The sequence below is a fragment of the Peromyscus maniculatus genome, chromosome 2 (assembly GCF_049852395.1).
Source record: "Peromyscus maniculatus bairdii isolate BWxNUB_F1_BW_parent chromosome 2, HU_Pman_BW_mat_3.1, whole genome shotgun sequence".
Classification (NCBI taxonomy): Eukaryota; Metazoa; Chordata; class Mammalia; order Rodentia; family Cricetidae; genus Peromyscus; species Peromyscus maniculatus.
In genome coordinates this window covers 4,028,951-4,052,451 of record NC_134853.1, presented here as the reverse complement: position 1 = coordinate 4,052,451, position 23,501 = coordinate 4,028,951, and the positions used below count along the sequence as shown (strand labels likewise).

Sequence of the window (23,501 nt, the reverse complement as noted above, 5' to 3'; positions counted from 1 at the left end):
TCTCCTCCTCTCTCCTCTCCTCCTCCTCCTCCTCTCCTGCTCCTCCTCCTCCTCCTCCTCCTCCTCCTCCTCTCCTGCTCCTCCTCTCCTCCTCCTCCTCCTCCTCTCCTGCTCCTCCTCTCCTCCTCTCCTCCTGCTCCTCCTCCTCTCCTCCTCCTCTCCTCCTCCTCTCCTCCTCCTCCTCTCCTCCTTCTCCCTCCTCTCCTCTCTCCTCCTCTCCTCCTCTCCTCCTCCTCTCCTCCTCTCCTGCTCCTCCTCCTCCTCTCCTCCTCCTCTCCTCCTCCTCCTCCTCTCTCCTCTCTCCTCTCCTCCTCCTCTCCTCCTCTCCTCCTCTCCTCCTCCTCCTCCTCCTCTCCTCTCTCCTCCTCTCCTCCTCTCCTCCTCTCCTCCTCTCCTCCTCCTCCTCTCCTCCTCCTCTCCTCCTCCTCCTCCTCCTCCTCCTCCTCCTCTCCTGCTCCTCCTCCTCCTCCTCCTCTCCTCCTCCTCTCCTCCTCTCCTCCTCTCTCCTCTCCTCCTCTCCTCCTCCTCTCCTGCTCCTCCTCCTCTCCTCCTCCTCCTCTCCTCCTCTCCTCCTTCTCCCTCCTCTCCTGATCCTCCTCCTCCTGCTCCTCCTCCTCCTTCTCCCTCCTCCTCCTGCTCCTCCTCCTCCTCCTCTCCTGCTCCTCCTCGTACTCACGCACCTCCTCCTCCTTCTCCCTCCTCCTCTCCTGCTCCTCCTCGTACTCTTGCTGAATCCTTGCCCTCTGCTCCGCAAGCCGCTTCTCCTCCTTCTCCTCGGCCACTCTCAGCCTCTCGCGCTCTGCTTCTTCTCTTTGTTTCTTTTCCTCGATCTGAAGATGAGGACCAGTTAGTGTTCTGCCCAACTACCAACAAATTAGAGCATCGCCCGCCGCTTTTTCCAGGACTCTTACGGACTCAAAGTACACCTTCTGTTTGCAAGTCCCTCGGTTTTGGGGTGTCCTGTATTTGACTAAGAAGGACACGTGATACTGTTAAAAGCTGCCCGTCAGTTGCCATCCTGCTTACTACAGACTGTGCGAACTGAAGAAATGGACTTGTCCTCAGTTTTCTCATCTAGTAACTTAATGTTCACTTCTCAAGTGTTCAAAGAACTCAAATGGAACAACATAAAGAGCATATTCATTCTTGCTCTACAGAAGTGTTGAGTAAGTGTCTGTGGCTGTATTGTTCTACAATTATCCCTGTATCTCAGTGTGCTTGAACTTGAAGAGAACTCCCACACAAGAGTTAACTGAGCATGTTGGCCTCTTTATGAAAGAACCATTTCCTCAGACTGCTTCCCCCTACTGGCAGGTTAAGAAGAACTGAAACCTCAGTGTTGGGAGGTGGTTCACGGTCAGAGCCCGCACTCAGCACACACTGGTCCGGAGCTCAATCAAAGTGTGTGCAGGGGATGGAGCTGGGACACAGGAAGTTCACCCTGAGACTGTGTCTCCTAGAGATGTCACTCTGGATTGTACATTCGTAAGACAGAAGGTATTTTTATGCAATCTGAATTCCTGTAGCTTTAAGGTTGCACATTGTCAGTATTTTACATGAGAACTTGAGTCTTCCTATATGTAACTCTGAGTTACCAACTACAGCCTTTCCTGATACTCACTGTGACACATGTAAACATGCAGCAGCAACACTCAGTACCAAGCAATATGCGATACTCACAAGGACAAATCCAGAAAGCACACTGATGATGCAACAGAACCTTACATTAAACCTGGATCTTTCTTCTCCCTCTTCCCTGAAAACGTTACAGAGGATAACTGCTACATCAAATACTGCCAACTTGTAAGGCATTAACAGACCACACAGCTAAGCAACTTTTAAAAGAAGAAAACTATCTTCTAGGTCAGTTTTCAAACTATGTAACACAAAATACTTTATCAAATGTGCCAATTTTAAATTAACTTTTTGATTGAATTATTAAAATTTTTTAAGTTTGTTTTTAAAGCTTTACTTAAAAATCATTCACAAATGTTACTCAATTTGAACAGCATCAAGGCTTCAATGCATTAACTATGACTTATTTGTGTAAATCGCTAGCTAAAGCTCCTTTCTCACCTCTGTGAACAAAAATTTTGAATCATTTACTTCAACTCAAAGTTTTAGATTTTTTTGTCTTGTAAGACACTGTTGATAGTTCAATTCTTAAGTGTCAGGTTTCCTGTCTTGTAAGACACTGTTGACAGTTCAATTCTTAAGTGTCAGGTTTCCTGTCTTGTAAGACACTGTTGACAGTTCAATTCTTAAGTGTCAGGTTTCCTGTCTTGTAAGACACTGTTGACAGTAGTAATAAACACCATTTAGCTATTTTGCATTTTCATAGAATTCTGTGTTAATTTTGATTGAAGACAAAAGGGATTTTGTGACTGCTAAGGAAAACAACTGAACAATCGCCATTCAAGAGGAGTCTATTCATCAATACACTGAGGATCAAAATAACAGTCAAAGCCTCCTCTCTTATTCATGGCTTTCTGAGGGAAGACTTCCCAGCAGGTCACCTCTGCTGCTGTGGACAAACCAATCTGTGCTGAGCTGCATGGCCCAAAACAGAGAATTTCACTGGAGTCTGAAATTTAATAAGATACTACAACTAAAATTACTTTGTGAATAAAGTGATTTTAAAAACCATGGTAGATGTGCTAAATAAAATAGAGTAAACTTACATTTTGACTTGCTGTCGTCATGGTAACAGAACCACCTCAAGCTCCTTCAAGTTCAGCTGATTCTGTACCACCCTTCTTAACCTGCTGACCCGAGTGACTGATATCCGTGGGGCTTGTGATACGTGTCATATTCTCTGTCGAACATTTCCACACGTTCACTGTCACTGCTCTAAGAAAACACCCAATGCCCCATTGACACATCCTAGTGTTAATGCCAGGGCCATCCTTCTTCAATCTACCTTCATTAGACCACTGCGCCTTGTAGAGTCCACAATACCGGAGAGCAGAGCATGGTCAAGTGTGATCTTATGAGGAGCTGACTGGCAGATGGGGTCAGATTAGAAGCCTTAACTGTCAGGCTAAGGGACCTAGACATTTTCTGTAAGCAAAGACAGGCAGCTGTACCAGATTCTGAGTAAAAAACAACAGCCTGTAAAAAAATTTACACCAAAGGAAATTTTATCAGGCACTCTGAGATATGTGTGTAGTACACATGTAGAGGGAAGGGAGGGAGAGAAAGCAGACATCTCAGCCACGGGGGCTCTATTCTCCTACTAGCACTAAGGCAATACTGTGGATTCCCCCAGCTCAATGCTCAGTAAACACTAGACGCTTAAGTACCTTCTTTGGAATAGTTTGAACTCTTCATTACTTTAAATGCTACCCACCGACATTCAAAAAGAGGCCTATAATTGCAAAATGTCATTATATTACATGTAAATCTGTTTTGTTCTGTTTCCTGAAACAGAATCTTTTCATATAACCCTGCCTGGCTTTTCAATCCTCCTGTTTGTCCAAGTGCTGAAATTAATACATGTACCACCAAACTCAACTGAAATGCAACTTCTGATTATTTCCAGTCTGTACTGAGACAAGGATATCATATCCGTGGAGGGTGGCAGGGCTTCATTTCCTACTCTAAATAAGCGTAAGTGAATTTTACAAATCTCAACATTCATTGATTTAAAAACTATTGATCTTCTAATGAAGTTTAGAAAAGATTCAGATATGAGGGAAACAATGTAATACCTGTATCTGATATAAACTAGACATTTTGGATAACTGCATGGCATTTTAGAATTTAGTGCACAGTGGATAAAATACCTGAAAATTTATTATTATAAAGAGTCGGAACTATAACCAAACAAGCCTTTCACCTGAAAACGAAGGAAATTCTTGTATAATTCTTGCTCTTTAATCTGAAGCTCTGTGGGCTGCTCACCGAATGTGTTTCCCCGGGCAAAGGGAGAGCTCTGTGCTTGCACAAGACCTTCAAAAGACAATTTGAGAAACATACTGTTAGGAAAGGAACGATGTACTAATAAACCCACATTATGAAAACAGTACCACATACAGAAGTCCGGGGTTAAGGTCAGGGACAGAAGGCTGAGGCAAGAACGTGGGGGTGCACAGAGGGCAGCAAGAGAGAGCAGACAGGATCCAGTGAGTAGCTGGCAATCGTGTCTACAGCAGCGGGAAGACCCGGGGGCGTCTGCACGCTAACGGCCTAAACACGGATGGCAGTGCAGGCCACAGAGTAAAGTGCGTGACGGAAAGATGGACGGGAATAGCCTTGACTTAAGAACGTTCTTAGGAGCGGAAAGAGAGCTCAGAGGCAGGGCATTTGCTTGGCATGTGTAAGGTCCTGGATTCAATCCCCAGGGCTCAGGGGAGAAAATGGGGGAGGGGATAGTTATTAATCTATACGCCTATCAGAAATTTCTAAAAATTATTTTTAAAAATTGCTAAGTCCAAAATGCTTCACATCCATAGCTTAAATACAGGCTATGAAGTAGGCTATGAAATAATTAACAAATTCAAATAACTGTAATAGGTTTTACTCCTAAAATTACTGAGTTCACCACTTTACTAGCATGCACAAGCCTTGTATCTATAGTACACACAGGGTATCTTTTTAAGGGATATAAATGTAAGTTTATTGTACATTTACATTCATATATATTGTACTGTTACATATATATGTAACATATATATCTATATATATATATCCCTTAAAATAGCATTATACATTATTCTTAAATGGAACTTATTTCAGAAAAGCTGTCTGAAAAACAAATCTCTTTGAATGCAGAGAGAAAAAAATATGACATTTAAATTTAAGTCTCACGTAACTTTTTATATTATTCTTAACTTACTGATTTATTCTTTTTTGGTTGGTTGGTTTTGTTTACTGAAACAGGGTCTTACTATGTATCCATGACTGATCTGAAATTCACTATGTAGACAAGGCTAGCCTCAAATCTGCAGCAATCCTCCTGCCTCTGCCTCCTAAGGCTGGGGTTAGAGGTTCGTGTGTTATCAAATGCTCAGTTATTGACTCATTCTTACTACTATCAATTTGATGTTTTTATCTCCTTTTTTGTGTGTTATTTATGGAAACTACTTGGTAGTTTAGCAATTCAGGTCTCCTTTGCCTTTGTATTTAAATTCACTAACATTCAGTTGACTGGATTAACAGAAAGTCCAATCAAGCCTGGAACAGCATGAGAACTTTTTCCAAAAAAAAACTGGTCTACTGAAAGCAAACTGAGCCTATGAAAGTTCTTTTAAATCTTGGGCACCATAGAAAGCTGATAGCAAAATAAATGTTAAGTGTTAGTTTTTACCTTAATTTCCCTCAAAATTTGAATTTTTGTGACAAAAAAAAGAAATATTAGATGAAATCTGTTGCAAAAAAAACAACTTTTTTCAAAGTTTAGGGAGTTAATACTATTAGAAAGCAGACATGTAACTAGTTACCATAGTAACCACAAAAACCAGCTGAAGCCACATTAGTACTGGATTACATAGCAGTTCACTTAAGAACCAAACAGTAAAAGAAAATTCACATCATGAGCCAGGCAGGGTGGTATACACCTGAATTCCTGCAGGGGGGGCTACAGCCTCATAGTGAGCTCCTGTCTCAACTTTCCACCAAAAGGATCATGAGGAAGGACTCAAAACCAGGCCTAAGGAGGCTGGGAGCGGGCACACACCTTTAATCCTAGCCCTGGGGAGGCAGAGGCAGGCAGCTCGCTCTCCATGAGTTTAAGACTCATGGAGACAACAGTGAGTGCCAGGACCACATAGTGAGCCGCTGTCTACAAGTAACAAAACAACCACCACAAAAGCCCAATGAAGACAATATATCAGAGGACAACAAAGCTGAAAAGCATAAATTAGGAAAATTTCAGATATATCCCAGTTTCCCAAAGCCTTTTAAAAATATTAAGCAGCACATATATATGTACACATATACAGCGATGTGCCTATGTGTACACATGCATACATACACACAGCACTCATATACATATATATACACATATATATGGCATAGCACAAATTAGGTAGCAGTGGATACATTCTTATATTTACAAAGTTAGTTCAGGTTAGTTCTTAGGGAAAGAAAGCCTAGGAAATTTCAATTCACATAAAATGAGGAAACTAAACATTTTATGATGAACATCTTGAAGATTAAGGTATCACTAGCACCCCCCAGAGGAAAACCTGAGATAATATAGAAAACAATACAGGTCAGAATTTGCTGGGCATGTTCAATCAGGCTTATTTTCTTGGGAAAGGGTCACAGAAATTGTTTATTTTCCATGTCTATGCCTAGTAAGCAAATGCTTAAGAAAGAGGAAGTCCTAAGCTCCGTCAGAGCTGCAAACACTTCTGTGCATGAAGAAATGGGGGGAGACCCTCAGCACGACTCCCGAAGCAGCAGCCACAGAGAGCAGCAGTCAAGAGAGGAGCCAGAATTCTCTCCTAGCAGCGATGACATGAAAAAGTACTTGTTGTTCCTACTCTACACTGAAGCATTTCAGGTTAAGAAAAAATTTTATCAAAATAAAAGAGTCCAATTTTAAAGTTCTAAAAATTGAAGCTAGACAAAAACAATAAAAATCTACTGTGAGCCAGGCAGTGATGGTTCACGACTTTGATCCCAGCACTCAGGAGGCAGAGGCAGGAGGATCTCTGTGAGTTCGAGGCCAACCAGGTCTATCGAGTGAGATCCAGAACAGCCAGGACTACACAGAGAAACCCTGTCTCAAAAGACTACAAAAAAGAAAAAACAAAAACCCTCCACATAACCGCAGTGCAACCAAGGATCGGGGCTGCCCACAAAAGCAGCAGCAGCCAGGTTCAAAGTGCAGGCCACAGCCAGGCCAGTCATGTGATCAGCCCTGACCTGGTGGGTCACCAGCAAGTCAGATGAGTGGTGACACTCAACTGCATGATTAGTCAGGAATATTTCAGAAAAACCTCCTACTGTGAAAATGTTTCCTATGATCAAAACTTCTATGAAAGTGTAAAAACATAACCAAAAACACAGTAAAAAACTACAAAAGTCACTTTTATCAGCATGGATACAGAGTGTGAGAGGTCCATCTTTACATGTGCTTTAGTTTTAAATGTATAGCATATACGCCTACATATGGTAAAGAAGGATGATGCCAACTTTTCCCAGCAGGCCATTTAAAAAAGACACTGAGTAATTCCAACTTACAAAAACTCGGTTATGGATGCTGCTTAATGGTACGTCAGCTCTACTCATCAACAGAGATGTGATCTGATACTAAACTTCCAGTTACTTCATTTTTTGTACTATGTGGAGGGCAAGTGATCACTTAAACAAAAAACTAATTTCTTGTATAATTGATCATAACACACCAAATACTTTCTCACTGGTGCAGTCTGGGGATGAGAAATAAACTGCGGATACATGGAAAGACAGACCCCCTCAGGTACGGAAAGGAAGCCGTTAGCAGCGCTACACAGACACAGCAAACTGCAGAGCTGGGACCAACCGCCCACTGTGAAGCAACTGTTCCCGACTGAGTCGCTTTTCCTCAAAGTAACTACTTTAAAGAAAGAAGATACTCTATGCTTCCTAATTCATAGTACCAAATTCTCAAAATTACAGTAAGAATTTTATTAAAGAACAGAAGTGAAATGTTACTGAACAGCATTAGAAATGTTTTTTAATATAGAATGGGATTAAAAACCTGGGTTTTTATTTGCAGAGTCTTCTAGGTTCTCAGCACTTGAAGTGGCTAAGTTTTGGTCTATAGACACAATAGCCCTTTTATCTTCGTGTGTCCTTGCATCTGGGTTATGGTAGGCATCTACATTCTGTCTGTGCATCCTATTCAAATCAGCTGAGAGGGAAAAATAATCCATTTATTTCAATAAACACATTTCTACAATTACTCTTACACTTAATACATTTACAAATTAGAAATCAAGAGGTTAAGACAGGACAGACTGCAGTGACTAGATGCTGGCTGCGGGTCTGGAGCACCCTCACTAAACATGCTAAAGAGACTGAAAACAACTCAAAACTAGGACTGAAATTAAGATGCATACATTTTGACATTCTATCGAAGTCACATTAACATACCCACTGACAGATCAGAAATCAGAATTTCTTTAGTACAGAGCAAACACAGTGGGACCCAAAGTAAGTCAGAGTGACCTTTACCCCAAACCATCAGCTCCTGAAAACGAGCGACACAGAGCATCACGGGAGTGTTACAATGCGCGAACAAATTCTTTAGCAACTCATCCTCAAACTGTGGAACCCAAGTCTCTTCGCTACTGTGGTCCACGCATTCCCTCACGTGAGACTAAGACACTGCCAGGAAATGACACATGACTCCAGGGCTGCTTCACAAAGACATGAGCTCCATCTTTTTGATTACTCATCACCCACCTCACTGCAGGGAAAACCAACTGCCATGGCACATGGCACTGAAGGGTGCCAGGGAGAGATCTAAAGATAAGAAACTGAAGCTCCCTGGGCTGTACATGGAAGCCAGTGGAGACATCTACACTACAACATCAGGCTAAGGCATCGAACACAGACAACCAGGGGGAAAAAAAAAAAAAAAACACTCCAAAAAATCTCTATCTGAAGAATGGCAAAGCAGTACGCACTTCTCATTTTAAAACATTACCCCGGGATGGTGTATTACCTAGCAGCAGACTTGCTGTGTCTGTTAAGTAGCTAATACCTAGTTCAACTGGTAGAATGCTGCTCTGACGTGTGCAAACTAGGTCAAACCACCAGTCTCAGAAACAGATTTGTATGTTTATAGAATTCAAATTTCAAAAGTGCATATATATAAATAAACCTGTCATCTACTCCTCCAAAAACACTGGGATAACAATAAAAGTGAACTTAAACACAGATATACAAGTTATCTACAAGGAAGAACATTACATTCAGGGACGTATTTTGAATGTGACTCATATTTAAGATACCATACAGAACAGTCCAAATAACATGTGAACACACCCAGGAGACCAAAGCTCAGAATAATGACATCCTCATATTACAGTCAGGCCATTCTTAGCCCAGAAAATGGCTAAGAGCTTGGAGGTAAAAAAAAAAAAAAAAAAAAAATGTGCCAACGAGATATCCTACTGGCTACAAAGGTGCTTGTCACACAAGCCTAAATAGCCTGAGTCCAATCACACATAGACAAAACAGATGTAGATGTGGTGGCTCACATCTGTAATCCCAGCTCTCCTACAGCAAGACACAGGAAATCTGGCAGGAAGCTCAGCTGGTGGAAGGCAGCTAGTCTGCAATACGCAGAGCTACACAGTGAGACCCAGCTCAGCAAGGTGGAGGGAACTGACTCCCCAGTTACTCTCTGGCCTCCACATGTGCGCCGTGACTTGTGAATGCCTTCTCTCTCTCCTCTCTCTCTGTCTCTCTCTCTGTCTCTCTCTCTGTCTCTCTCTCTGTCTCTGTCTCTCTCTCTCTCTCTCTCTCTCACACACACACACACACACACACACACACACACACACACACACACACACACACAAAGAAAAAGGAAACAGAGGAGCTGCGGAGATGACTCAACAGTTAAAAACTTGTACCACTCTATTATGGGAGCAGAGCTCACTCCACTACTCACACTGCAGCTCACAAACACCTGTTACCCTCAGCTTCAAGGGATGTGATGCCTTCTTCTAACCTCCATGGCATGGACGGGAAGATGCGCACGCACGCACGCACGCACGCACGCACGCACGCACGCACGTAGAAATGGAGGCAGGAGGTAAAGGCACCACTGCTAGCCTCAGCTCAATATCCAGGTCCCACATGGTGAAGAGCTATCAGCTCCCACAAGTTGTGCTCTGACCTGTGGCAACATGCACACCCACCCTATAACAAGTGAGTAACGGGGCTGAGGTGAGGAGGGGAGTTAGCTATAACCACTGTACATACTGTACATGTCTGTAATGTCACACTAAAACCCACCAAGGAGAGGAGAAGAGCTGGGAGGATGACTCAGTGGTTAGTGCACTTGCCAGGGAAGCAGCACTTGTGAGGACTCAGATCCTGAGAACACACAACAAGCTGGGTAGGCAATGGAGACCAGGCTGTAATCCCAGCACCCAGATCTATACAAACAAAAGACTCCTGGAGAAAGCTGACTTGGCTGCCTGTACTAGCCATACCGGTGAGCTCTGTGTTCAACTGGGAGACCTTGCCTCAGGGAAAATGAGGAGAGTCATTAGGGAAAACTCACAATGTCAACCTCCAGCCTCCACACACAGGTACACACATGTGCATCCACACACACTGAACACACACACACACACACACACACACACACACACATATACATATTTAAAAAATAAAAAGGCGATTTTAAAAATAGCATCTAAATAGTATCAAAACATGAAAAACTCAGTGACACAATTGGCAAAATATGTACAGGATTTGATATTCAAAACTATAAAATACTGGTAAGAGATATTAACTAAAAGCAATCAGTGGACAGGCAGTACACACCAGTACATCAGCAGTCAGTGGATAGGCAGTACACACCAGTACTTCAGCAGTCAGTGGACAGGCAGTACACACCAGTACTTCAGCAGTCAGTGGACAGGCAGTACACACCAGTTCATCAGCAGTCAGTGGACAGGCAGTACACACCAGTACATCAGCAGTCAGTGGACAGGCAGTACACACCAGTTCATCAGCAGTCAGTGGACAGGCAGTACACACCAGTACATCAGCAGTCAGTGGACAGGCAGTACACACCAGTACATCAGCAGTCAGTGGACAGGCAGTACACACCAGTTCATCAGCAGTCAGTGGACAGGCAGTACACACCAGTACATCAGCAGTCAGTGGACAGGCAGTACACACCAGTTCATCAGCAGTCAGTGGACAGGCAGTACACACCAGTTCATCAGCAGTCAGTGGACAGGCAGTACACACCAGTACATCAGCAGTCAGTGGACAGGCAGTACACACCAGTTCATCAGCAGTCAGTGGACAGGCAGTACACACCAGTTCATCAGCAGTCAGTGGACAGGCAGTACACACCAATACATCAGCAGTCAGTGGACAGGCAGTACACACCAGTACATCAGCAGTCAGTGGACAGGCAGTACACACCAGTACTTCAGCAGTCAGTGGACAGGCAGTACACACCAGTACATCAGCAGTCAGTGGACAGGCAGTACACACCAGTTCATCAGCAGTCAGTGGACAGGCAGTACACACCAGTACATCAGCAGTCAGTGGACAGGCAGTACACACCAGTACATCAGCAGTCAGTGGACAGGCAGTACACACCAGTACATCAGCAGTCAGTGGACAGGCAGTACACACCAGTTCATCAGCAGTCAGTGGACAGGCAGTACACACCAGTACATCAGCAGTCAGTGGACAGGCAGTACACACCAGTACATCAGCAGTCAGTGGACAGGCAGTACACACCAGTACATCAGCAGTCAGTGGACAGGCAGTACACACCAGTTCATCAGCAGTCAGTGGACAGGCAGTACACACCAGTACATCAGCAGTCAGTGGACAGGCAGTACACACCAGTTCATCAGCAGTCAGTGGACAGGCAGTACACACCAGTTCATCAGCAGTCAGTGGACAGGCAGTACACACCAGTACATCAGCAGTCAGTGGACAGGCAGTACACACCAGTTCATCAGCAGTCAGTGGACAGGCAGTACACACCAGTTCATCAGCAGTCAGTGGACAGGCAGTACACACCAATACATCAGCAGTCAGTGGACAGGCAGTACACACCAGTTCATCAGCAGTCAGTGGACAGGCAGTACACACCAGTACATCAGCAGTCAGTGGACAGGCAGTACACACCAGTACATCAGCAGTCAGTGGACAGGCAGTACACACCAGTACATCAGCAGTCAGTGGACAGGCAGTACACACCAGTTCATCAGCAGTCAGTGGACAGGCAGTACACACCAGTACATCAGCAGTCAGTGGACAGGCAGTACACACCAGTACATCAGCAGTCAGTGGACAGGCAGTACACACCAGTTCATCAGCAGTCAGTGGACAGGCAGTACACACCAGTACATCAGCAGTCAGTGGACAGGCAGTACACACCAGTTCATCAGCAGTCAGTGGACAGGCAGTACACACCAGTTCATCAGCAGTCAGTGGACAGGCAGTACATCAGCAGTCAGTGGACAGGCAGTACACACCAGTACATCAGCAGTCAGTGGACAGGCAGTACACACCAGTACATCAGCAGTCAGTGGACAGGCAGTACACACCAGTACATCAGCAGTCAGTGGACAGTCAGTACACACCAGTTCATCAGCAGTCAGTGGACAGGCAGTACACACCAGTACATCAGCAGTCAGTGGACAGGCAGTACACACCAATACATCAGCAGTCAGTGGACAGGCAGTACACACCAGTACATCAGCAGTCAGTGGACAGGGAGTACACACCAGTTCATCAGCAGTCCACACACCAGTTCATCAGAAGAGTCAATACTGTTAAGATGATGCCTGTACCAAAATTACCCATAGGGTCAATACAATTCCAAAGAAAATCGCACCATATTTGGATAAAGATGACCAACTAATAGTAAAATAAATAACTGGACGTCACAGCAATCTTGGGGGGTTCAAGGAGAGATCATGACAGACACCCATAATCCTAGCATTTGGGAAGCAGGCACAGAGGTCTACAATTCAAGAACACCAGAACTACACAGGGAGACCCTGTCTCAAAAAAAAACAAAAGAAAAAGAAAATAGACTTCACCATCTAAATTTCAAAACTTACTACAGAATTAGACAAGTGTATGATGTAGACATAAAGTTAGACATGCAGAGTTTACCATAGTGCCAACGAAATTCAACATGGAAATGTTCTAAAATTGATTGCCTTTTGGTATAACTCTGAATAATAAAAACCATTAAGAGCCGGGTGGTGGAGGCGCACACCTTTATTCCCAGCATTTGGGAGGCAGAGCCAGGCGGATCTCTGTGAGTTCGAGGCCAGGCTGGGCTACAGAGTGAGTTCCAGGAAAGGCGCAAAGCTACACAGAGAAACCCTGTCTCAAAAAAAAAAAAAAAAAACCAAAAAATAAAAATAAAAATTTGAAATTTAAAATTAAAAATAAAAACCACTAAGTGATGCACCATGTTGGATGGATGGACTGAGTGGTACAGGAAATGCACACAAGCATATGCACACACGTAGATCTGAGTAGGCAAATACGTGGACAATGGTCACAAAGGGCAGGTTAGACTGGCAGGCCCAGAAGAGCGTTAGCAGGAGAGAGCAAGTGCTGCCCAAGCCTCCACCTGAGCTGGACCCCGATCACAGGCTACGATGGAACTTGGAGACGGCTGACTCCCGAAGTTGCCCTCTGACCTCCACATGCCGTGTGGTCTGCCAGAGCCAGCACTTACACATCAGGCACACACGCATGGCAAGAATGAATGAATGAATAAATAAATGAATGAATCCAATAAACAAGACAGGCAACTACATGTATAACGTAGCATTTGGAACAGGAAGAAGACATGTGGGGGGCTGGCAAAATTTAGATACTATCTATAATTTCACTGACAGTTCAGTATTGATGTTATTTCTAGCTTTTATAATTGGGCCATGATTACATAAATGTCCATTATGAAGGAAACACACTGAAAGGTACTCTCGCTGGACCTTTGCAACTCTTTTAAAGTTATTTCACAATAGAAGTTCTTTGAAATACTAAAATACCTATGCATTACTGAGAATGGCTAAACTGTGAGCCACAAACTGATGAGAGTTCAGAGCACTGGAGAGTGTGTGCTTTTCTGATGTTATTGAAAAAGGCACAGTTTGGAAACAGTTTTAATCTGAAACACAGATTAAAAAAAAAAAACAAGCAAACAAAACACTGTGTGACCAACTAAACCTATTCCTAAGCATCTAGCTACCCAGGAGAAATAAAAGTGCAAATTCACAGAGGCCTGTATATGAGCACGTACAGCAGTGCAGCAGTGGTCCTCACCCTTCCTAATGCAGCGACCCTTAATAGAGTCCCTCATGTTGGGGTGACCCCCAACCATACAATTATTCTGTTGCTGCTCCATAACTGTGATTTGTCTACTGTTATGAATTGTAATGTAAATATCTATGTATTCCAGTGGTCTTAGGCAACCCTTGTGAAAGGGTCATTCGACCCCCAAAAGGGTTGCAACCAATAGGCTGAGAACCTATGGCTTACAGCAATTCTATTCATACTGACCTTAAACTGGAAATAACTCAAGTATCTATCAACTGTTAGCAGATACAGTACCTCAAAACAATGCAACACCATTCAGTAACAGAAAGAAAAGAATATCACAAAATTACTCTGAAAGAAAATTATCAAAATCAAAAGGCAACACTGGCACCCCAGGATTTACAGGGGCAACAGGCTGTAAGAGGACTGCCTTCCAGCAGTTCTGGAATAGTGCTACATCTTGAATGTGGGAGAAGTGATTTCAGAACAGCTGTCAAAACTCACTAAATTTTAAGAGTCACTTTATTACATGCAAATTTTACCTCAATAGACATAAGGTAAAGACAAGGCATTACTTGGTCAAACATGTATGACAGAATAGTTAGCATCCCTGTCACCAGGACTGAGAGATGGCCAGGCATCTTTCAAGGGCTCAAACGTTTCATTTTGGGGGTTTAATTTTTCTGCTATCCACATAAACTTCTTTTGGTGTATAGCACCAGTTCTCAACCTGTGGATCTCAACCCCTTTGGGGATCACATATCAGGTATCCTGAATATTATATATTTACATTATGAGTCATAACAGTAGTACAATTACAGTTATGAAGTAGCAATGGAATAATTTTATGGTTGGGGGCACCACCACATGAGGGAAAGTTAGAACCACTGCAGTATAGTTGTTAAAATTTTATCACATGTAGTTTCAAGTAACATCACTATAATCGGTTAATTTTTTGAGAAGCTCCATCACCAAAACACACCCATCTTGCTATCTATAATCAGTCATATTCCCAGCCTACACACACTGGGCATGTTCATTATAACTTTGTTATTTTGAAAACATCACATAATAGAAATGTACAAAGGTAACTTTCAGAATGGATCTTTTCCTTATCAGAATTTTTGAGTCTCACAAATTATGTGCACCAACAATTCATTCCTTTGTATTGCTAAGCAACTCCCCCCAACCCCCAAAACACACACACACTGGATAAATAAGCTTGTCCATTCACCTACTCAGACATCTTATAATAGCTTAGCTTTTATAGGACCTTAAATAAAGAGTTCTAGGCCGGGCGGTGGTGGTGCATGCATTTAATCTCAGCACTCAAGAGGCAGAGGCAGGCAGATCTCTGTGAGTTCAAGGCCAGCCTGGTCTACAGAGCGAGATCCAGGACAGCCAGAGCTACACAGTGAAAAACCAAAAATAGACAGACAGACAAACAAAGAGTTCTCGTGAATAAAGAACACTGAACTGTGGTACAAACAATTAAAACAGGTGTTTATTTAAAAACAATTTGTTCTGCTTTATTTCATTAAGAAGTATATTCTCTTAAAAAGACCTAGGTGAGAGAAGTGAAGACTCCCGTTCTTTAGTTTCTCTCCATCAGAAGACCAAAAGTAAACAAAAGAAGTTAAGTCCACAAGGAAGCAGCAGAATGAGATAGCTATAAGTACATAGGACACACCTTGGTCATCACAATACGCTTCCCTGAACATCTCAATACAATACCACAGTCATGTTTCCCCATCTCTAAAACATAACACCCACATACAAAACTTGACACTTCTTAGGTAAGGACTCGTTACTTTGAATACAGTATTTTGAGTTTCTCCGTCCTTGACAAAACCCATTTTCTCTGTTTCATGTGATGACTGCAACATAAAGTAGATAAACATTACTACTTAACATAGAAACCTCAGAGGTACTGTCTTCATTTCCTCCAGGGTGCAATTCGAAAGTGGTGTCTTACAATTCAAGAATCCACACTTCACTACAAACTTGTCCCATAATTATACTGCTTTAGGCCTCCTGGAAAGTTCTGAATTACGCTGCTCCCAATCTGATGGGGCGTCCTCCACATTAGCTAGAGTATTTCTGACAACTCATGACTCCAACTTCCTTAAGCTAACAACTGGCCACAGACTCATCAACCCCAGGCCTGCTCCTGGGCACTAAGAGGAAAAGCAAACTTTGTCGCCCCTGAGCAGGAGCTCTTGGGAGTAGCTGACCAGCAGAACGAGGGCAGAGAAGATGATCCTCCAATTCCAGGCTAGGACAAACAGAATCCCCCACTCACCTCACTACTCCTAGACCCACACTGTGCAGCCAAGAGGGAAGGGATTCTAACATGGAGCAGTGACTCAATGAAGAAGTCCCTCTCTTGGAGAAGCAGCAACCAGAACCAGAATCCCACAGACCTGGGAAGGAACCTCACTCTGCCATAAGCCTCTGAGACAGGCTTGGCACTCCTCGATAAATAAGGGACTATTATAGTATCCCGAGGAAGTAAATGAAAATTATTTTTCTAACATATTCAAATACACACTTCAAATAAAAATTGTAGGCCACATTTAAAATAACTTCATCTATTAGGAAAAGGCACCAAGGGCTCTGGTCTTCTAAACCTATGAGGATATGAAGGTACAAATGGAAAAAATAATTGAGGGGAGAGAAAGAGTCACCTTATTAAGTGGGCTCAAATACACCTGAAATATTCATAAGAACAGAAGACATGCCAGGCGGTGGAAGCGCACGTCTTTAATCCCAACACTCTGGGAGGCAGAGCCAGGCTGAGTTCAAGGCCAGCCTGGGCTACAAAGGGAGATCCAGAACAGGCACCAAAACTACTGTCTTGAAAAACAAAAACAATACAAAAAAAAAAAAAAGAACAAAAGGCGTAACCCATAAGAATTCTAAATTCAGCCTGGTGGTGGTGGCGCACGCCTTTAATCCCAGCACTCGGGAGGCAGAGGCAGGCGGATCTCTGTGAGTTTGAGGCCAGCCGGGGCTACAGAGTGAGTTCCAGGACAGCCAGTGCTGTTACACAGAGAAACCTTGTCTCAAGAAAGAAAAAAGAATTCTAAGTTCTGCATACCCACAATTTGACACTACTTTTAGCATTGTAGTGGGTCCTCTCTTTAGCCTTGAAGTCACTTATAACTAAACTCCACACGATCTTTACTCTTATTCTACTTAGCCAGAGTTGGCAAAAACTATTTTAATGTAGCTAACAGTGTTTATGAAGTAGCTTCTTGTTTGGATACAGGGTTACACTATGTAGCTCTGGCTGGCCTAGAACTCGCTGAGTAGACCGGGCTATCTCTAGCTCACAGAGGTCTACCTAGCTCTGCCTCCCAAGTGCTGGGATTAAAGGCTTGTGCCACCACGCCAAACAAACACAAAAGAATAAATAACTGAAGGATTATAACTCTGAAACTTGCCAGAGTTTCTGAAATAAAGATGCCCCCAGTGCAAAAGAAGCCATATATTGAACAGGTATACTCCATATATGAATTCAAAGCAGATCCCTTCCCACAATTACTTCAGTTATCTATTTGCAATTTTTATTAGTCTAAAATAAACTTGCAGAAATTTTTAATACTTTCAGTAAAAAAAGAAAATATACTTTAATATACAATATAGATATATATACATACTGTGTGTGTGTGTGTGTGTGTGTGTAAAATACTAGTCTGGATAAGCACCAACTAATATGAATTATTCTTTGCAGTTTGGTGACTATCAGAGAATGGAAAATGTATTTATTATTCTGCAGAAGAAAGACTTTGTAACATATATTACATTCATAATCAGGAGAGCATCTTTGCATTAAATCATAAAATAAACCCTTATTATATAGTCTGATTCCCACCTCTCTTTACTCTCCACTCTTAAAACACTGGAAAGAATGCATTTAACACAAACTCATGGACACATCATACTTATCAGGTTTCCTTTGGCATCTCGGAGAGGAGCGCCACCTCCGCCCTTCCCCCAGGGGTTGTAAATTCGCATTTCAGCCTCCAATTTAGCTTCATATTCTTCTTTTTCTAAGCGTTCTTTCTTCCTTCTTGCTTCTCTTTCCCGAATCTTGACAACATAAGATATGTTTAAAATAAATACTGACTTACAGCAGGCTGAAACAAGAGACTAGCAGTACTACTATTTAATTTTTCTGGTTTAAAAAAAAAAACTACAGATTTTTTTTTTTAAAGAACACTTCTTCACTATAAAGTTATGAATTCACAAATAAGAATGTTCATCTAGGAAGGCAGGAGTCTGACCTGAACTGCAAGGAGAAGCCCTCACCAGGCCCTACTTCCAGTCCACCTGACCTCCTTCCCCTTAGAAATGCAGGGGTCTGACCTGAACTGCAAGGAGAAGTCCTCACCAGTCCCTACATCCAGTCCACCTGACCTCCTCCTGCCCCTTAGATATCACACACGTTGTGTTGTTCCAGGATCAAGTGAGGACTGACCCGGAAGTCCTAGGAGGGACTAGACTCCTAGACACAGGGGAAGTCCCACCTGCCTATCAGCCACTCCCTCTACTATCAGCCAGCCACTCCTGACAGCCTAGACCTGAACTCTAGGACAGACTGTGACCTGAACTCTAGGTAGGGGCTCCTAGATCCAGTTCCAGGCCCACCAGTCAACCCACCCCACAGAGCATCGCCCACACTCACCGTGATTCCCACCCTGCTACCCAAGGATCACCAGTAGACTCCTGAGAGCTCTCCTTACACCTCTGAGCTCTGCAGCAAGAATCGAGGCCTACAGGTACAGCCGGGCCCAGGAGCTGCCCCTCTCCTCCCTAGGCAAAGAACACTGACAACTCCATTGTATATCAACAGCGTGGCCCAAACTGAAGACAAACCACCACTCAGCGGGCCCATAATCTGACAAGTTGGGGCAAGAGCAAAGATCAAACACACACCCAATAAAGGCAAGATCAGCTATCCATACAAAGAAACACCACCAGCCATCTAATTCCAGATGCCTAGATCCCATCAAAAAAGCATAAACATGAACAGCCAAGACAGCATGTCTCCTCCAGAAACAGCAATCCACCCTACGCCTGAGAAAAGCGACTTAGCTGACGGACAAGACCAAGACTTCAAAACAGCCACTATAAGTAACTTAGGGAACTCAGAGGCTCATGAGCAGTCGCCTGAAGGGAGTCTGCAAAAGCATAAATGAGCACCTGCATGAAACAATGAAAATGTAACTTAACACAGAGATAGACTCTCCAACAAAAGATCAGTGCAAAGTCCCACCAACGGGAGTCAGGGGGAGAGACTAGCAGATCTGCAACACCAGTTAGAGGAAAGAAACCTTCTGGTCAGACCAGATGTTTCATCTAAAAATAACACAATCAAAAAGACAAACCCCAGGAACAGAACGCCTGGGAAATCTGAAACACTATAAAAAGACCAGACATACAAATCAGGTACAGAGGAAAAGAAACCCGGATCAAAGGCATAGAAAACACTTTCCACAAAATTATAGAAGAAAATTTCTCAAATCTGAGGGAAAAGGTACTAATCAAGGGATGAGAGACACAAACACCACCAAACATAAAAGATCAGAAAAGAAATTCCCTAGGAACAAAGAAAGGCTATTGGAAGCTGCAAGTGAGAAAGTCCAAGTTACCTACAGAGGCAGGTCCATCAGAATAACATCTGACATGTCAATGGAGAGCTTGAAAGCCAGAAGGCCCTGGATAGAAAGTTCTGAAAGAATACAGATGACAACCCAGGCTACTATACCCAGCAAAACTGTCATAATGGAAGGAGAAACAATTTGTGATAGAACTGGGTTTAAAGAACTTATGTCCACTAAGTCAGCTCTACAGAGGATACTAGAAGGAACAGTTCAGTCTAAAGAGATTAAGCACACCCAAGAGTACAGGGAATAAATAACCTCAATACAGTTGACCATGAGAGGTCTAAGAAAACAGCACCACAAAATAACAGGAATTAATAAACTCTGATCAAAATTAACTCCCAATAATAAGTGTCTCAATTCCCCAACAAAAAGACACAGACTAACAGACTAGATTAAAAACCTGGATCCATCTTTTTGCTTGTTGTAAGAAACATACCTTACCATCAACCATAGACACCAACATTGATGAAAGGATTGAAAAAGGTATTGTTCCAAATAAATGGAACAAAGAATCAAGCAGGTCTGGCTAGCTTAATATCTGACAAAATCATAAATTTCAAACCAAACTTAATCAAAGAGAGGACATTTCCTGCTCACTAAAGGAAATATCCAATGAGAGGACACGACAATTCTGAGCACTGAGACACTAAACCCAATGGCATCCTCTAAGATCACAGACTGAACACAGTTAGTGACAGTGGCTGACTTTAGTACTCCACTCTCACCAAGAAACAAGTCCTCTACACAAAAACAAAACAGAGAAAGCCTGGAGGTAAATGACACCATTAATCAAATGGATCTAAAAGACATATACAGTAGAACATTCCACCCAAACACTAAAGAATACATTTTCTTCTCAGCAGCCCATGGAACTTTCCCCAAAACTGACTACATATTAGGACACAAAGTAAGTCTAAACAAATTTAGGTAAACTGAAAAAACATACTGCATTTCATCTAATCACATGAGAATGACGCTGACTAAAAAGTACACAAACTCATGTATGTTAAACAATACATGACTGAATGAAAATTGGGTCAAAGGTAAAATTAAGAAGGAATTTTTTTTTAATTTCTAGAATTAATGAAAATAAAGATACAATATACCAGAATCTATGGACATAATAAAGGCAGTTCTAGGGGGAAAGTCTATGGTATTAAGTGAATACATGAAATGACTGAAAGATCTCATCAATAACTTAATGATGCAATTGAAGACCTTGGAAAAACAAGAACAGAAACACCCAAAGGAATAGACAAGAAGAGAGAATTCTAGTCAGGGATAAAATTATCAAAAAATTTATCAAAAAAAAAAAATTAATGGAATGAAGAGTTGGTTCATTTGCCAAGATTAACAATATTGGCAAACCCTTAGTCAAATTTTAAAAATCAGAGCTGAAAGTAGAAACATTATCAAAGTTACTGAGGAAATTCAGAGAAGCTTAAGTACATAACATGCAAATCTGTACCCCAGCACTCGGGAGGCAGAGGCAGATAGATCTGTGAGTTTGTGGGTACAGCAGGGAGTTCCAGGCAGCTATAGACACACAATGAGATCCTGTCCAAAAAAAAAAAAAAAACAAAAAACAAAAACTGGGCAGTGGTGGTGCACGCCTTTAATCTCTCAGCATTTGAGAGGTAAAACCAGGTGTATTCTGGAAGTTCAAGATCCGCCTTGTCTACATAGTGAATTCCAGAACAGCCAGGGTTACACAGAAAAACCCTGTCTCGAAAAAGAAAAAAAATTGAATAGGAGTATTTTACAAGGGGCTGGGGCAGTTAAGAGTGAGCGCTGCTCTTGCAAAGGACTTAAGCTTGATTCCCACATAGGGCAACTCACAACTGCCTATAACTCCAGCTCCACGGGGATCTGACACTACTGTGGTCATCAGCACTCATGTATACAGACACACAAACACAGAATCAAAAATAATAAATATGTTCGTATAAAATTAACAAAGGACTAGGAATGTGGAGCCCTTGCCTAGAAAGTCCTAAGATTAATTCTCTGTACCACATAAACAGGACAGCATCAAGGAGGGAGAAGGAAACGGGAGGACTGGGATTTCAAGGCCATTCTTTCTTCATCACAGAAGTGAGTCCAAGGCCAGCCTGGCACACATGAAAGCTTACCTCAAAAAAAGAAAACAACAAAAACCGTACTTTATAATGTGGACCTACCCCTTGAATCTTGGCCCTGGGAAACCCTTATAAACTCCTCTAAGTAAGTTTCTTTACAATATAAACTACAAGAGAAGCCAGTGTGCTTCATGTAAGTATTCCACTAACATATTCCCTATTGGTGTGTTGCCTCTTCAGTCTCCTCGGTTTGAACACTATGAATCATGGTCAAGCCCTCTGCTCTTTCTTATCCCCTACACCCATGCCCTGTGCAAGAAAGATCAGAGAAGTGTCTCTTGGACATCCTCTCTTTCTCCCCATATGGCTCATGAGGAGCCTTAGCACCTCCAGGATGAACTGAACTAAAGGTTCCTGTAGGACCAGCAAGATTTCTCAAAAGGTCATATAACCTGCTACCAACCCTAACTACCTGAGTTTGATCCCAAAAAAACACATGGTAAAAGGAGAGAACCACACACACACACATACACTCAGTACATAAATAAGCAACTCCCTAGGAGCAGACACAGGGAAATACAAAAATAATGTGAATAAAGCTCCCTGAATATACCAAGAATGTCTGTGAACCAACATGCAGCTCAAATATCCACTATATATGAAGCCCTAACTGTCCCAGGTAAGACTACTGTTTCTTATAGCATTCCAGTGTACCCACTTCAAAGCTTACCACATTGCCTATTATTGTTTCCCCTAAGGTCTAAGGTTGTGCTATACTCAGTCAACACCAAAGGAATACATGAATGAAGGAATACCTGCTCCTGCAGAGCTTCTTGGTAAGACTGAAGTGACTGTTTGGAAGGTTTTGGTTTATCTTCAAAGATCAGTCCTGAATTCATGAATCGATCACCTAAAATTTTCTGTTCATTCTGTCCAACAGGATTCCTAACATCAAATAAATAATTTGAATCAACTTATGATAAGAACAAGCAATTCTAGAAGAAAACAAAAACAATTATTTAAAACTGCCTGGCATATAAAACCGTCTTTAAGAAGAAAACTAGCAAGATGGGTCAGCGGGTACAGCACCTCCTCTTCCGTGCCCAGGACCACAGGCACAAGCAGAAGCACCTCCTACAAGTTGTCCTCTGGCCTCCACATGCACACTGTGGCATACAACTGTGGCACATTTGTACACATGCACATACACATTCAAAAAAGTAAATAGAAAGTAAAATAAAAAGTCTTGAAGAGGAAGAAATTCTTAATTAAATGACTCCTCCATAAAATCTCCCATCTCTGCTTTTAAAACATAAAACTTACAAATGTAATCAATTATCTTTAGCTAAGTAGTAGTGACATAGGTTTGGTTCCCAGCACTCACAACCACCTATGATCCAAAACTGCTGTCCCTTGGGGATGTACACATGTGCACACACAATTCTATGGGTGTACACATGTGCGCACACACACATCAACAAACGCATACACACACACAAATAAAAACTAAAAAGACAGTATCAACAGAATTAAAAGGCAATCCACAAATGTTTTAATATCCATAATGAAAATAACTACAATTCAACCACGAACAAATGATTAATAAACATTTCTCTAAAGAAGATACAAACAGCCAACAGCATATAGAAATATGCTCAACACCACTAAATCAATAAGGAAACACAAATCACAACTACTCTGAGGGTTGGAAGTGTGGCTCAGTAACAGAATGCTTGCCTAGCATTTAGAAGGACCTGTGTTCAAT

The 23,501-nt window shown here is 42.4% G+C and overlaps 1 protein-coding gene across 22 annotated transcripts in view; it reads right to left on the bottom strand.

The window, feature by feature from the left end:
• Cspp1 (centrosome and spindle pole associated protein 1) overlaps window positions 1-23,501 on the bottom strand; it is a 104,291-nt gene that overhangs the window by 19,563 nt on the left and 61,227 nt on the right. For 19 of the 22 annotated variants that reach the window (XR_013048924.1, XR_013048925.1, XR_013048926.1 and 16 more), the window contains 5 exons: window positions 22,552-22,681; window positions 17,934-18,081; window positions 7,691-7,843; window positions 3,839-3,951; window positions 681-830 (listed from right to left, as the gene is read on the bottom strand). Coding sequence is in view for 19 of the 22 variants with exons in the window: in XM_076563686.1 (XP_076419801.1) it covers window positions 681-830; window positions 3,839-3,951; window positions 7,691-7,843; window positions 17,934-18,081; window positions 22,552-22,681 (694 nt within the window). In the remaining 3 variants the exon portion in view is untranslated. The remainder of the gene's footprint in view (window positions 1-680; window positions 831-3,838; window positions 3,952-7,690; window positions 7,844-17,933; window positions 18,082-22,551; window positions 22,682-23,501) is intronic. The other 3 variants (XM_076563690.1, XM_076563698.1, XM_076563691.1) reach the window with 1 other exon arrangement.